Here is a 15,428-nt window from a genome sequence, read left to right on the forward strand (position 1 = left end):
CGAAATCCGAAATTCGAACTATGAAAAATTGACCATAATTTCCGATTTTCCGAGGTGTAAAATACGCAACTCAGCAGGAGAAAGAAAGAAAAATCGATTCGATATTTCTGGAGATAAATGTATGGATACGGACGATATATCAACGTTGAAATATCGATACAATATTTTGGTCTAAAATATCGATAGTCTGGTGGCGCGGAGCGTCTTTGGGAGGGGAGGGGGAGGGGGGTTGGGCGCGTAGACGATAGAATATCGCACCCGAACTGAGCCTTAAGGCTCGAAACGCTGATCAATGTTCCCACAAAAATGACGCGGCGCAACGGCTGCAGCCACGCCGGAGCGTGACTGTAAGAGGAGGAAGGGGGGAGGGAGGGCCCCCTTCGGCCCTGAGCAGACCGACGAAAGTAATAAAAAGCGAGAGTAATAAAAACAAAAAACTCAAGTTTACACGTGCAGAGCTCGAGGCATTGGAGCCAAATTGGTCTGTTTGTTATTTAGGGATAGTGTCCTAGCCTAAGTTTATTTAAAAAACAATTAAATAAGAGGAAGGATTTCAACCTTGAAAAATGTCTCCGGGACCACGACAGCCCGATGTGACCCTGGGATCGTCAGTATTGGTGAGCACAGTTACAGAGATGGACCATTTTTTTTAGGGAGCAAACAAATCAAAATTTTGAGCCTTAAGTTGGTCGCAACCATATCCGGAAGTCGTTACAGTGACATTTTTGTGCAATATGCTTCTGTGGAAAGTGCAATACTTAATGAATACTTTTGACAAATCGTGTTTTTTCCGGTTTGCGCTTCAAACGTGATTTATTTGTGGAGTGTAATACGTTCCTTTTTGAATTGAAAAACTCGTCAGATGCATTAGATAATCGAGTACAGCATCTCTCTCTCATTTCTTAACGCAGGGGGCGGCAAATTTTGCATTTTTTTAAAATGTAGGTTTAAAAAAAATCGGATTCAGAAAAAAAAAATTACAAACGAGAAAGCGTCTTTCGGTGACACAAGAGACAGCACTTTTAATTAGTCGAGTTAAGAGAGAAACTAAACACGCAATTTGGCATGGAGCGGTGCAGCAGTGATGATGAGGACTTGAGATAGAAAGGAGAAGCCCTCAGCGCGGCGCACGGTGAATCGAGTCAATGAGAGAGGTCGGAAAAAATTTGGGAACTTAAAACGCTCATAACTCCGTTTATACAAGAATCTATTGTTCTGCAAGCGGTTCCACTGGTTTTCTCGTGATATTTTCTTCCAGTATCACCCCTTGAACTTTAAAATGTGACGAAATAAACATCAACATTAGCAGTTTTTGTCAAAAATTTCATGTCCGACCCCTCTAATTGACTCAATCCACTGTGCGGCGATCGGCGTGAAACGCATAGCGCCTAAAAGACTGTAGGAATACTTCACGCATTGCGCCAAACACAGTGCGGTCAGCGCGGCGCGGCGGCGGAAGTTAAAATTATTAAGGTGATTCGTCAAGCTCAAGTGACGTGGTCGAACTGGCATGCGATATATCGCATCTTTCAGGTAAAAAATTTCGGCAGATTTTGAATTTTCAGCAAAAAAAAGGACGATAGCCCCTGCGCATGAGCCTAAAGAATCATTCTAAACCCAAAAATCTGCAAAATTCAGAGAAATGAAAGCAGGATAGTGTTTGGAAAAAAACCTCGCACTCGATACAGAAATCGATAGCTGAATCGAATGCGAGGTTTTCTTCCAAACACTATCCTGCTTTCATTTCTCTGAATTTTGCAGATTTTTGGGTTTAAAATGATTCTTTAGGCTCATGCGCAGGGGCTATCGTCCTTTTTTTTGCTGAAAATTCAAAATCTGCCGAGATTCTTGACCTAAAAGATGCGATATATCGCATGCCAGTTCGACCACTTCTTTTGAGCTTGACGAATCACCTTAAACCACATTTATGTTTGTTCTTGCATAATTTTTACCTTCATTTCTTACAAATGGAAGGCCTTGTTCACACATATGTAGATAGGTTTACGGAACTTAACTTTCACGCAAAGTTCCGCGCGAACTTTTGCTAGTAGTGAGGGGCATAGTGTCCTTTCTTTTAATTTTTCTTGTTTTGCCGGTTGAAAATGCGGGTGTGATCCCTGCGAAACGTCCCGGGTTTCTTATTATATTTTATGTGTTTCTTTTTATTATTTGCGTCCTTAGTCCCGTTTTAAGTTGTTTCTCTGTTACTGTTTCGGGCCGATTAAGTTGTTTTTTATTGATGTTTCGAAACGAATGAGAAGGGGGCGGCAAAATACAGGTGGCCCATAGGCAGCAAGTAGGTAAATCCGGCCCATGGGCGGCAAGTAGGTAAATCCGGCCCTGTTTTTTAAATGAATTTTGAGTCAAATTTACGTGAGAAATTGATTTACCAAGATTATTTTTCTTAATTAAAATTAACTTTCTTTTTAATACAGTTTTTACGTAAATACATTTGTTCGTAATTTCCAATACTTTTTACGAAATTTTTATGTTAATTTAATTGTTATGTAAATTTGACTTCCTTTTCCGACTTTTTTCTTTTTTCGCGTTTTTCTGTGACTTTTAACAATTTTAGACTTTCTTTCCTTACTCTAGTAAGGATCTAGTCGTCAGAATCTATCCTGAACGACAACTTACATTCATGGAAAATAAAGCTTTAAATGTTCCTGACCATTTTTTACCATCCAAACTCACTAGAACACATTGTACAGGTATATGAAAAATTTGAAGAGCATCGCTGTCAAAAGCTAAGTTCTCCTTCAATTTAGCTCTTTTTGTATGGTCTACAGGTAAGGACAAAACTAACTGTTTTTTCTAAACGCGTACTGTTTTTTATTCATAAAATTTGAAAGTCTCAATGAAAGCAAAGCTATGTCCAATCACAGCTATAAAGGTATTTTTATTTTGAGACTGCACATCCCAACTTCTCCCACTTTTTCAGCCGAACTATTTTTTTTTTTTGGGCTAGATTTTGGTTGGTGCAGTAATGCTGATGGTTATTTTTACGAGGGCTGTCCCAAAAGAAACCGGACTTTTGTCATAGAAGGCGAACCGAGCGTCGTAATGAAGTTTTCTTGGGCTTGTTTGAAAGCTGATAAGCTACTGAAGATGCTTGTTTTTACAGAATGCAAACATTGGTCTTGGTAAGGAAACTACACGCTTTGGAATAAAGGAAAGTCAAACTCGAGTTGCGATTTTTGTCTTTATTTCAAGAAAAATTTAGATACAACTTTAAAAAAACCCAGGTTTTAAGTTAAAAACTTCGTTGCAATCTTATTCAAATGCTTAAAAATAAGGAAATCAACATTTTAAGCAGCTTACCAAGTCATCACCTATCCCCTTCAAAATACTCGCCAGCTTTGTCGATGCATTTTTGCCACCGTTTCTTCAATTGGGAGAAACACTGTTGGAAATCCTCAGGTTTGAATGATCGCAATTCCTTCAAGGTGTTCTCTTGAATTTCCGGAATGGTTTGAAAACGTCGACCTTTCAAGGTAGATTTAAGTCGTGAAGAAAAAATCACACGGAGCCAGGTCAGGTGAATAGAGGGGATGAGGGAGGACACTCATGGCATTCTTTGCACAAAATTCGCGAATTTGGAGGGATGCTTGGGCAGGTGCGTTATCGTGATGCAGAAACCAGGAATTCTCTCTCCAAAGCTCGGGCCTTTTTCTGCGGACATTTTCGCGTAATCGTCTCAGAACACCATTGTAATATTCTCGGTTGACGGTTTCACCTTGAAGGAATTGCGATCATTCAAACCTGCGGATTTTCAACAGTGTTTCTCCCGATTGAAGAAACGGTGGCAAAAATGCATCGACAAAGCTGGCGAATATTTTGAAGGGGATAGGTGATGACTTGGTAAGCTGCTTAAAATGTTGATTTCCTTATTTTTAAGCATTTGAATAAGAGAGCAACGAAGTTTTTAACTTAAAACCTGGTTTTTTTTTTAAGTTGTATCTAAATTTTTCTTGAAATAAAGACAAAAATCCAAACTCGAGTTTGACTTTCCTTTATTCCAAAGCGTGTAGTTTCCTTACCAAGACCAATGTTTGCATTCTGTAAAAACAAGCATCTTCAGTAGCTTATCAGCTTTCAAACAAGCCCAAGAAAACTTCATTACGACGCTCTGTTCGCCATCTATGACAAAAGTCCGGTTTCTTTTGGGACAGCCCTCATAGAAGACTATGATGGTGAAACCTAAATTTTCCAATGATATTTTATCAGCATAGTAAACTCAACCACGACTTCAATCATAAATAATTCCATTTAGCGAAATCAAGCTGAAAGGCACAAGTAAGGGTTCATGAAAGTTGAAGTCATAGCTCAACATTATAGGGTAGGTTCAAGTAACTTTTAACGTATTTTAGACTTTTTTTCTTACCGTAGACCCTGAAAAACCACTTAAATTCAAGGAAAATAAAGCCTTAAATGTTCATACCCATTTTTAAATGTCAGAACTCACTAGACCACATTATATTCATGATAAATTTGAAGAATATCGCTGTGAAAAGTTGAGTTTTCCGTAGATTTAGCACTTTCCGTATGGTCTTTAAGGTAATGACAAAAAGTGCTAAATTGAAGGAGAACTCAACTTTTGACAGCGATATTCTTTAAATTCATCATGAATATAATGTGGTCTAGTGAGTTCCGACAGTTAAAAAATGGTTATGAACATTGAAAACTCGCTAAGGAAAAAAATTCTAAAACTTGTTTGAACCAACCCTATAATATTCTCCCACAGGATTCACTTTCAGACAGTAATAATTAATCAACATAAACATCAACCATTACTGATAAATCATCAAAGATCCTATTGGGCGAAATTCAGCCAAAAAGCACCAGTTTGGAGTCTTGACATTTTGGCCACCGTTGGTTGCTTATTTACGCTATTAAACTGTGACTCGATGATAAAGAATGCCATAGGGCGACATTCCACCGAAAGGTACCCGTGTGGGTTCTTTACATTATGGTCACAGTTGATTGCTAAACGCTACCAAACCATGGCTAAATGATCAGAAATTCCATTTGGCGACACATGTTAACACTCTTTGAACATCTGAGGTATGAGTTCTGGAAATTTTGGCTATACTTGGTTGCTAAACGCTACTTAACAGTAAATGTTCAACAGTGACTTGATGATAAAGAATGCCATAGGGCGACATTCCACCGAAAGGTACCCGTGTGGGTTCTTTACATTATGGTCACAGTTGATTGCTGAACGCTACCAAACCATGGCTAAATGATCAGAAATTCCATTTGGCGACACATGTTAACACTCTTTGAACATCTGAGGTATGAGTTCTGGAAATTTTGGCTATACTTGGTTGCTAAACGCTACTTAACAGTAAATGTTCAACAGTGACTTGATGATAAAGAATGCCATAGGGCGACATTCCACCGAAAGGTACCCGTGTGGGTTCTTTACATTATGGTCACAGTTGATTGCTGAACGCTACCAAACCATGGCTAAATGATCAGAAATTCCATTTGGCGACACATGTTAACACTCTTTGAACATCTGAGGTATGAGTTCTGGAAATTTTGGCTATACTTGGTTGCTAAACGCTACTTAACAGTAAATGTTCAACAGTGACTTGATGATAAAGAATGCCATAGGGCGACATTCCACCGAAAGGTACCCGTGTGGGTTCTTTACATTATGGTCACAGTTGATTGCTAAACGCTACCAAACCATGGCTAAATGATCAGAAATTCCATTTGGCGACACATGTTAACACTCTTTGAACATCTGAGGTATGAGTTCTGGAAATTTTGGCTATACTTGGTTGCTAAACGCTACTTAACAGTAAATGTTCAACAGTGACTTGATGATAAAGAATGCCATAGGGCGACATTCCACCGAAAGGTACCCGTGTGGGTTCTTTACATTATGGTCACAGTTGATTGCTAAACGCTACCAAACCATGGCTAAATGATCAGAAATTCCATTTGGCGACACATGTTAACACTCTTTGAACATCTGAGGTATGAGTTCTGGAAATTTTGGCTATACTTGGTTGCTAAACGCTACTTAACAGTAAATGTTCAACAGTGACTTGATGATAAAGAATGCCATAGGGCGACATTCCACCGAAAGGTACCCGTGTGGGTTCTTTACATTATGGTCACAGTTGATTGCTAAACGCTACCAAACCATGGCTAAATGATCAGAAATTCCATTTGGCGACACATGTTAACACTCTTTGAACATCTGAGGTATGAGTTCTGGAAATTTTGGCTATACTTGGTTGCTAAACGCTACTTAACAGTAAATGTTCAACAGTGACTTGATGATAAAGAATGCCATAGGGCGACATTCCACCGAAAGGTACCCGTGTGGGTTCTTTACATTATGGTCACAGTTGATTGCTAAACGCTACCAAACCATGGCTAAATGATCAGAAATTCCATTTGGCGACACATGTTAACACTCTTTGAACATCTGAGGTATGAGTTCTGGAAATTTTGGCTATACTTGGTTGCTAAACGCTACTTAACAGTAAATGTTCAACAGTGACTTGATGATAAAGAATGCCATAGGGCGACATTCCACCGAAAGGTACCCGTGTGGGTTCTTTACATTATGGTCACAGTTGATTGCTAAACGCTACCAAACCATGGCTAAATGATCAGAAATTCCATTTGGCGACACATGTTAACACTCTTTGAACATCTGAGGTATGAGTTCTGGAAATTTTGGCTATACTTGGTTGCTAAACGCTACTTAACAGTAAATGTTCAACAGTGACTTGATGATAAAGAATGCCATAGGGCGACATTCCACCGAAAGGTACCCGTGTGGGTTCTTTACATTATGGTCACAGTTGATTGCTGAACGCTACCAAACCATGGCTAAATGATCAGAAATTCCATTTGGCATAATGGAGATGTTGCATATGTGAGGAATTTGCGATTTGACTGTTGAATCTTGTGTAAAAAGTCACGAGAAACACGATGGTGCCACTGGTTTTCTCTGAAATCATCTCCCAAGCTCAAAAAAAAGCACTCAAGTTGAGGCCAAAATGGAGGGAATATCCCACCCTACCCTGAGAGTCAAAGCCTAGATCAAGACCTATTCTCCATGCAAAGATAGGGAGCTAATACTTTGACAGGGCTACCAATTTATCTGGGGACTCCAAAACTGAATACACGGCAACCCTGCTAATGTATTTGCTCCCTATCTTTGTATGGAGAGTTTGTCTTCATGTAGACGTGGACTCTCAGGGTAGGGTGGGATATCCCCTCCATTTTGGCCTCAACTTGAGAGGTTTTTTTGAGCATGGAAGATGATTTCAGAGAAAACCAGTGGCACCATTGTGTTCCTCGCGAACTTTTATACAAGAATCAACAGTCGAATTGCAAATTCCTCGCACATGTAACATCTCCATTGGGCCAAAATGCACCGATATCAATACCTCATATGTTACTTGGTTCCTCGAAAATTCTCCTCTTGGACTTAGCCTAAAAGTGTGGACACTTTTTAGCCTCCGGCGAAACCTAGAGTCTATACGGCTTCGCCGCACGACTAAAAAGGGAGATACTAGTCTGTATAATAAACATGGGACTGTCTAGAAAGTGTGTGAAAATCCCAAAACCAATAAAACTACAGAAAAAAAGTAACTTACGGCAAATAAACTTGTATTCTGGCTCAGGGACATTACATTTTGGAACCCGTAGGGAGCGGCACAAGCCGTGCAAGGCTCCACTAAGCTGTGGAGAAATACACCAATGGTCAGAAAAGTGCAGAGCATGCGCAAAAGAGAGATTAAGCAATGTTTGTGGGTGCAATAGACTTTGGACAGACTTGATCATCCAATCTAACAATAAATGGTGCGGCCTAGGCTGATAGATGTGTTGAACCGAAGATGAAATGGTTGTTAGAAATGCTAAGTTTGTCTGGACTGAGTTTTTTCTATATCTTAGAAAATGCCAATGATCGAATGATTTGTTGCATCCAAAGTTTATTGAACTTTTAAACACAGATAGCTCACAAAACAGCTGTAACATCTAAATAGATTCCTGCTGAACTGAGTTAATATGACACTTCCTACAGATTCTGTAACGCACTGCTGCTTGAAAGGCATGGAAAAGTATTAGTATTGTGATGTCACAGGATTTCAACAAACATTTAATAGTTTACTGAGCACAACATCAATAATTTATCCAGGATACACTAAAAAATATCACAAACAATTTTCAAAAAGTTTGTGTGAAGGTTCATCTAGAATTAAAATGTTTCCATAGCTATTTCGGGACAAATCAGAGTAAATTAGCTCTCTTACAAAGCAGGCGACAAAAATTTTCGCCTTTTCAGTTAAGATTACAGCATTAAATATGAAAATATACACCAAAACTAAAGCTTTTCCATGACTGCATGGTAAAAAGTATCCAATAAAATAAAATCACACGAATAACAGAGTAAATCTGAATCCTGTGGTTTGAAAACACACCATCTCACTTTTTCCAAAAACAGCATTTTTGACCAATCCTGATCGAAACATATGTTTTAAGTTTTTCATTTTAAAAAGAAGAGATATCTATAAGAGAGAGCTAATTGGTCAAGTCACGTGATAGGTGGGTTTGATGGAAAAAGGTCTTGTGTAGGTAGGGTTCCTGGAAAAGAAGATGGCTTGTTTTCAAACTTTGTTATTCGATTCAGGAGACTGCAGTTAAAATTGTACAGGCAGTGATATGTAAGTGCATCCAAATTGCCATATTTTATTGAGGAATTTCTAAGTTACGATTTATTATTTTGCTTCCTTTTCTATAAAAACTGGTGTTGCATCAAACAATATATTTTTCGGAAGGAACTATTGGTGCGCTTCACAATCATGCACTGATGGCTATAACATCGTATATATCTAAAAAACTTCATATCCTGGTGCCTTCTCGTCTTTGAACCCTCTGAGAAGATAATCGAGGGCACAAAGAGCTCTAAAATCTGATTTCCATTAGTGAAGGGGAAAAAGATGAAGTTCTGTATTACTCGTAACACATCGGTTTCTGGAGTACATTTGGACATTTTGACGTCTAACTTCTTTGTAGTTTTAAAGAAGTCCTATACTTACAAATTATTTTAAATTGATAAGGATAAAACAACTGCTGAGAATAAAGCCCTCTTTTAAAACATCTGCTAAAGTCCCTGAGATACAATTAAGCTAAAGTAATAGGTGTGATTATAGAAATTAATGAGAGCATTCCCTACAAATTTTGCGCTGGAATCTAAAGAAAGCTGTGAGTTTTGAGTGGACAGAGTGGTATATAATTCAGGGCGCATTAATACCGAGACAGTGTGGAGATAGAGGAGTCTACTTTTTCCCCTAACTGATAGGGATTGTGATTGGTTAATAATTTACACTCGAACAACATTGATTTTATTAGACCAACTGAGAGGATGCATAGCAACACCGAGAGGCAGGGTAGCAACTACGGCTGACTTACAGAAAACAGGGCTGTTCCTGTGCTCAGAGACATTTGGTTTCGGAAACCGTATGGAGCTTCACAATTGTCACAAGGAGCGATTAATCTAAGAGAGGCACAGACTCTGGATTAATTTAAAAAAGGAATAGAACGATGGAAAAAATTAGAAAAAATTTTGTTGTTTCTCGCAGTAAAATTAGTAAATGTTGTTCTATTCAGTGTTGAATTGCTTCTATGTTTCCCATTCATGTTCTGAATGAAAAAATTAACTCACAAATTTTCATAAAATGATCTATTCGGTAGGTCAAAACAGATAGCAAATTTCGAATAATATGATGAGATACTTACTTTTTCGGGACTATACTAACATATGGCATGGTAACTTTATCGACAAAACTGCCGAAACCTAGTCGGAAATTCGATGTGATATTTTGCATACTTTCTGCCAGTAGATCTCCAAGGAGTGACAGTTTCTGTTTGTCATCAGCCATTGAATTTGATAAGTCCATGAGGTAGTAAAGATCTACAGGATAATCTTCAGCTTGTGAGTAGTTGAGCCACATTCTATACACTTCATCTGGAAAAAAAAGAATTGAGGGGTTAAAATAAATAAAAAAAAGAATCGAAAGTAGCCTGAAACACCACAAGAACTCATGCATTTATTATAGATCTAATAGGTTGACTCCAAAATCATACCAAAGTGAGATTAAAATTTGACTAGTTTGGTTCAAGTTCAGCGGTGTAAATTTCTTCTGAGAGGCACATTTTCCCTATTAATCATTTTCATGTAACTGATAAGTTTACCATTTTCTCATACAAATCAAGGGCGTCTTAAGGATAATCGTAATTATTTTTTCCCTGTAAATCTTATTTTCTGTACACCTACATGTAGTGGTGTGATGTTAAAAACTGCTTACACACTGAAAAAATAGACGATACTTACTTATTCTAAGTTTTAAAGAGACGTGTTGAGGAGTGATCTGTACAGCTTCCCTACTTCCAGCACCAAAAGATCCTCCGCTGGCAGTGTTTTTTATACTCGTGCTATGTGAATGACTATTAGCTCGAGATAATTCTCTCATTTCTAAAATTGAATATACATTGTCAGGATTTACAACGAAAGCTTCATCGCATTTAAGCAGTAGATCAGTGTTAATGTTCGGCTGGAAACACCGCTTCTGATCAGAAAAATTCTGTAAAAAGAGAAAAAAGAAGTTAGGTGCCAAAGAAAAATAAGGAAAACTTCAAAAAATTTTTCTTTTTTTCATCATGAGAGTAGGTAGGTAACGAAAATAATGAAAAGCTTGCCTTCTGTCTTCTGCATGGATTTTATATAGCAGAAGTAGACTGAAAGTCAATAGTACCTATTTAATATTCTTATTTCAATCATCAAGAAGTTTAAGCTCTTCGGTGCTTTTCATGAAATCTTACGTAGGTATTCTCCAAAATTTACATCACTGTATGTATTAAGGTCACACCAAATGAGTACCATATCCAAGTGCTGATGGGCTCAGGATAGCTCTAGAGCTCACTATGATACCAATTTGTTATATAAATTAGGTACCTATTTAAATTTTTTTGGTATACTTTCTGTAAACCTCATGAGAGGTTGCAATTTCTTTTTTTCGCCCTTCATTGTGTGATCATTTACTGTGAACTTATCGACTCAAGCGCCGTAATAATACTAAAGAAAAAAGATAAACGGAAAACAAGCTAAAAATAAAAAATTAACATTTTCTGTAGACAGGAGCTTGAAGAAATATGATTATGTTAAGATAATTTAAATTTTGAACTTGTGAATTCCGAAATTATTTCATACCAAATCAAAAAATTTTGCTAAGGATTTCTTCTGAAATTACTATCCGTATCAGTGGCGTGGCGTGAATTGCGATACATCGATTGTTATGCCATTTAAACCTATGGTAAAAAATCGATTATCAAGGTGTTCGCTGCGAACACCCTGTTTTTCGATCCTTTTCCATAGATTTAAGTGGCATAACAATCGATGTATCGCAATTCACGCCACGCCACTGATCCGTATACATTTATAAGGAAAAATAAATATACTGAAAACATGCTGAGGACAGACATGTTTACTTACAGGTTCTGCGCACCACGCACAAGTGGGCGTTTGTATGCACTCGGAACATGTTTGCTTGACGATACAAGGATTTTGACTAACTAGTTTCTCCGGTAATTGACCATACGTTGATGATATACATAACATTGAGACAACTATGAAAAACATTATCCTAGGGTACACTCGGGCAATGTCGCTTTTACACCGTCTCCACCACCTTAATTCCATTTTGAGGTCCTGCAACACAACGAAAAAATACGAATTAGCTTTTTTGCAAAGTAACAGCACTGAAATTAAAGTGCAAGAAAAAATGCATCTGAAAAATTCAATGGTGCAGTGGCAGTGAAAAAAGGAGGACAGAAAAGGCAAGTTGATAAGAGACGCATACTGCGTCGATTATTCAATCTCCTGAGAGTATTATTACATTTCACTCCATCACTTACTCCATCTCTCATCACTTCCATTGTAAGTGAAAACGTATCTGTTCTTATCAAGCGATAATAAACAAAGAAAGAAACAAAGAAAAAAAAACATTTCACTCCAATCAAAAAAACCTGAAAGGTTCCAAGTCAAAGGATATGCTGACCACCTAAGTTCTAAGCCCTATATTTATTTTAGCTTGAAGGCAAATTTATCGAATTTCGCCTTGCTCTTGAGGAGAAATCTAGTGTACTAAGAACTGGGAACAGAAACTCACTCTTTAACAGGAGTGCATGCAATGCATCTTCAAATCCCAGGAAGCAGAGCACTTCCACTACATGTCAGCAAACTATCTTCACACTGGTGTCAAGTTGTCATAAAGTATAAAATGTGTCTTGACATTATGAGCTGGCGAACAGTTGAGTCATTAGGAGCAAAATGCTGCGACTCGACTGCACGCTTCAGTAAAACATGTTCAACAAGTTCCTTACGTCCACTCTTCAAATTTAACAAAAAATTTCAGAAGGCTGTATTCTCTACAGCCTCATAAAATGTATATGTGTTCCTCGCAAAAGCTTGGCGACGGTTGTCTTGCCGCCGCCCCCCCCCCCCCCAAAAAAAAAAAAATGTTGATGAAAAAGGAGGAATGGCGTTAAGGGCCTTACCGGCCCATCTGGATTTTGCTAAATTTTTCAAGTTTGCAAAGTACTAATCTTAGGTAGAACTCGATGCCAAATGAATTGGAGCCCTAGCTTTCATTAATTACGCAGAAAGCTAGGGCTCATGAGTTTCTGGACTTGCGCCCTTATCGTAGACACCGCTCCAGATATATAACCGGACGGAGCCAGTGGCGAGTCGTGCATGATCGATTATCGATATTTCCCCATTTGAAGCTACGGTAAAGAATCGATTATTGAGGTATTCGTCGTGGACACCGCTTCTATCGATCCTTTCCCATAGACTTGAGTGGCAGATAAATCGATGCATCGCAAAACACGCCACGCCACTGAACGAAGCCCGTGCAAAGGCGCAGTAGCGCCTCAAACGCAAAATGCTATAGTAACAAAACACGATTATTGTGTTTCGTATTTATTCTTGATTCATATTTTTATCATTATTCGCACGATTCATAGCAGGGTGTCTACTGAAACAGGCTGGCCAAAAATCAGTACTTTTACAGTACTTTTTCAGTGCATTCCCAAGAAATCCAGTGCCTCCTGGACAGAAAAATTCAGTATTTTTTCAATACCTTCAACTGACGAAATTCGAAAAACTTCAAAAATTTGAATTTCCCGCTCAAATTGCAACAAAAATTTAAAAATGCCGGACTTTTTTGCAAAATTTCCGCACTTTTTCAGTACTCCCGGACCGCCCTTGAAAAATCAGTACTATTTCCGGACTTATAGACACCCTGCATTGGAAGAACCGTAATTCGAAGTTTCAAAGCGTGAGTTTGAATAAGCTCCTAGCCCCCCGGGAGACGGGAGTCCCGTGTCCACCTGGCAACCGGGAAGCGACACGAAAATCCTGAGCGATAATCGTTATCGATGCAGGAGGAACAGCATTTAACGGAACAAACCCAACGACGACGCGACCCGAAGCGACCGGCAAACACGAAGAATCGATAGCGAGCGAGGCACAACCGCGCCCTTTCACGGGGGTTTTAACTCGGTCATGATTACTTCTTTTTTATTATCAACTACTCCCCGAACCCCGGAAGAGGCACCTGGAGAATCGTCCAGACGTCAAGCTCAATCATTAATTCCAAGAGATCGATACAGAATAATGGCATCAGAGTGATTCAGGGCACCCCCGCCCCCCTCCCCTCCGCACCCATCAAGTTTTTACCTACCAATGGGTCAGTGACATCAATTTTTAGTATATTTTCCAAAATAAATACATTTAGTTTTCTTCATTTTTTGAAAGGACGGGGTGAACTAAGCTCCTAGGATTTTTTTTAACCATAAATGGCGAGGAAACTACTACGTTATGAACATGCCAAAAGATGGGACCCTTTTGGAACGATATTTTTGGTGGTAAGTGTCCAACTACCAGGGAGCACGAAGAGTTGTACTATGACTGCCGTGACTTTTCCTATGAACTTCGTGACTTCCGCAGGTCGACGAATATTCCCTAACTTTCCAGGTTTTCTGGACAGCCGGAAACCCTTGCTGCGGTTCTTTTCAGAGTTTCCAGTACTACTGACACCACGATAGAGAGACTTCTAGCAGTCATTTCATTGTGAAATACTACGGCGAACACGGTACTGCAGGGTTGCCATATTTTTTTCATCTTGAAATTCCCTAACTTTCCCTGATTTCCCCTCACTATTTTTGCTTTCCCCTGACTCCGAAATTCCCTAGCCTTCAAATAAAATTTCTAAAAACTCTAACTTTCGCTATACTTCAAACAAAATTTTCTTGTTAAGAGATCAAACTATGGATAAATGCACTCAGTAGTTGGTTAAAAGATGACAAGCCTTAGAAAATACCAGAAAGGGTAAACAGTTGGAAGATCAATGATATGCTTTTGTGATTGGTGGATGTGTCAGAAATTCCCTGACTTTTCCCACGAATTCCCTGACTTTGCCCACGAAATCCCTGACTTTGCCCACGAAATCTTTGACTTTGCCCACGAAATCTTTGACTTTGCCCACGAAATCCCTGACTTTTCCCACGAATTCTCTGACTTTTTCCACGATTTCCCGGACTTTTCCCACAAATTCCCTGACTTTTCCCACAAATTCCTGAACTTTTCTCACGAATTCCCGGACTTTTCCCTTGAATTCCCTGACTTTCCCTGACGTTCCCCGGCTTTCCAGATCGCCGGAAACCCTGCAATATACAACAGACCCGGGCATTTTAGCGTCCGATTCCGATCGAAGTATTGAGTCCGGCGAAGAATCGCCGGCTGACAGAGGCCGGGAGACTTGCCTTGAGCTAATAAACCAACAGACATGAAACAAAAGACTTCTGGAGAATGGGTAATTGCTCATTGACCGATGGTCGGTGTCCGGCGTCGCATTCTTAGACGCCAACGTTGAACAACATCAACGGCGATGACCTGACATCGTTGTATCACGATATTCACGACCGCACAGCACCGCGCTGCATCAGCATCAACCACCTTTTTTGCCGGATCGCACGGGGAGTATTCTCGCAATGACGGGATCATCGCCGTTCAGTGTTCGAAACTCACAGGCGCCAACGCGCCAAATGCGCCTTAAAAATCGGCCATGGCGCCTAAAAAATGAAGGCTCTGCGCCAACGTGGCCCCTAAAAATCTAAATTTTCAAATTAGGTGATTATTAGACATTTTCAGCACCACAAAATAAACGAAAGCTTTTTCTATTCTTCACGATTTCATCATCTGTGCTTGTGTCTTCCCCAAGTTACAGCTCCTTACTAGTTCTGTTACTAAAACATCTTGCGTCTAACTTTTCACTAAATGCGCCGTAATGTATAGGCGAAAAGTCAATTTGGCCGCTAAAAAATCTACAATGACG

General features: G+C 39.2%; 1 protein-coding gene across 2 annotated transcripts in view; it reads right to left on the reverse strand.

The window, feature by feature from the left end:
* The window catches only part of mys (position-specific antigen beta subunit myospheroid), an 88,892-nt gene that overhangs the window by 14,705 nt on the left and 58,759 nt on the right, over positions 1–15,428 (reverse strand). For both annotated transcript variants that reach the window (XM_019043274.2, XM_019043272.2), the window contains exons 2-5: positions 11,525–11,740; positions 10,367–10,616; positions 9,772–10,000; positions 7,629–7,713 (exon numbers count right to left, since the gene is read on the reverse strand). In XM_019043274.2, coding sequence (XP_018898819.1) covers positions 7,629–7,713; positions 9,772–10,000; positions 10,367–10,616; positions 11,525–11,731 — 771 coding nt within the window. In that variant the 5' untranslated portion in view covers positions 11,732–11,740. The remainder of the gene's footprint in view (positions 1–7,628; positions 7,714–9,771; positions 10,001–10,366; positions 10,617–11,524; positions 11,741–15,428) is intronic.

The sequence above is a fragment of the Bemisia tabaci genome, chromosome 1 (genome assembly GCF_918797505.1).
Source record: "Bemisia tabaci chromosome 1, PGI_BMITA_v3".
In the NCBI taxonomy this organism is placed as follows: Eukaryota; Metazoa; Arthropoda; class Insecta; order Hemiptera; family Aleyrodidae; genus Bemisia; species Bemisia tabaci.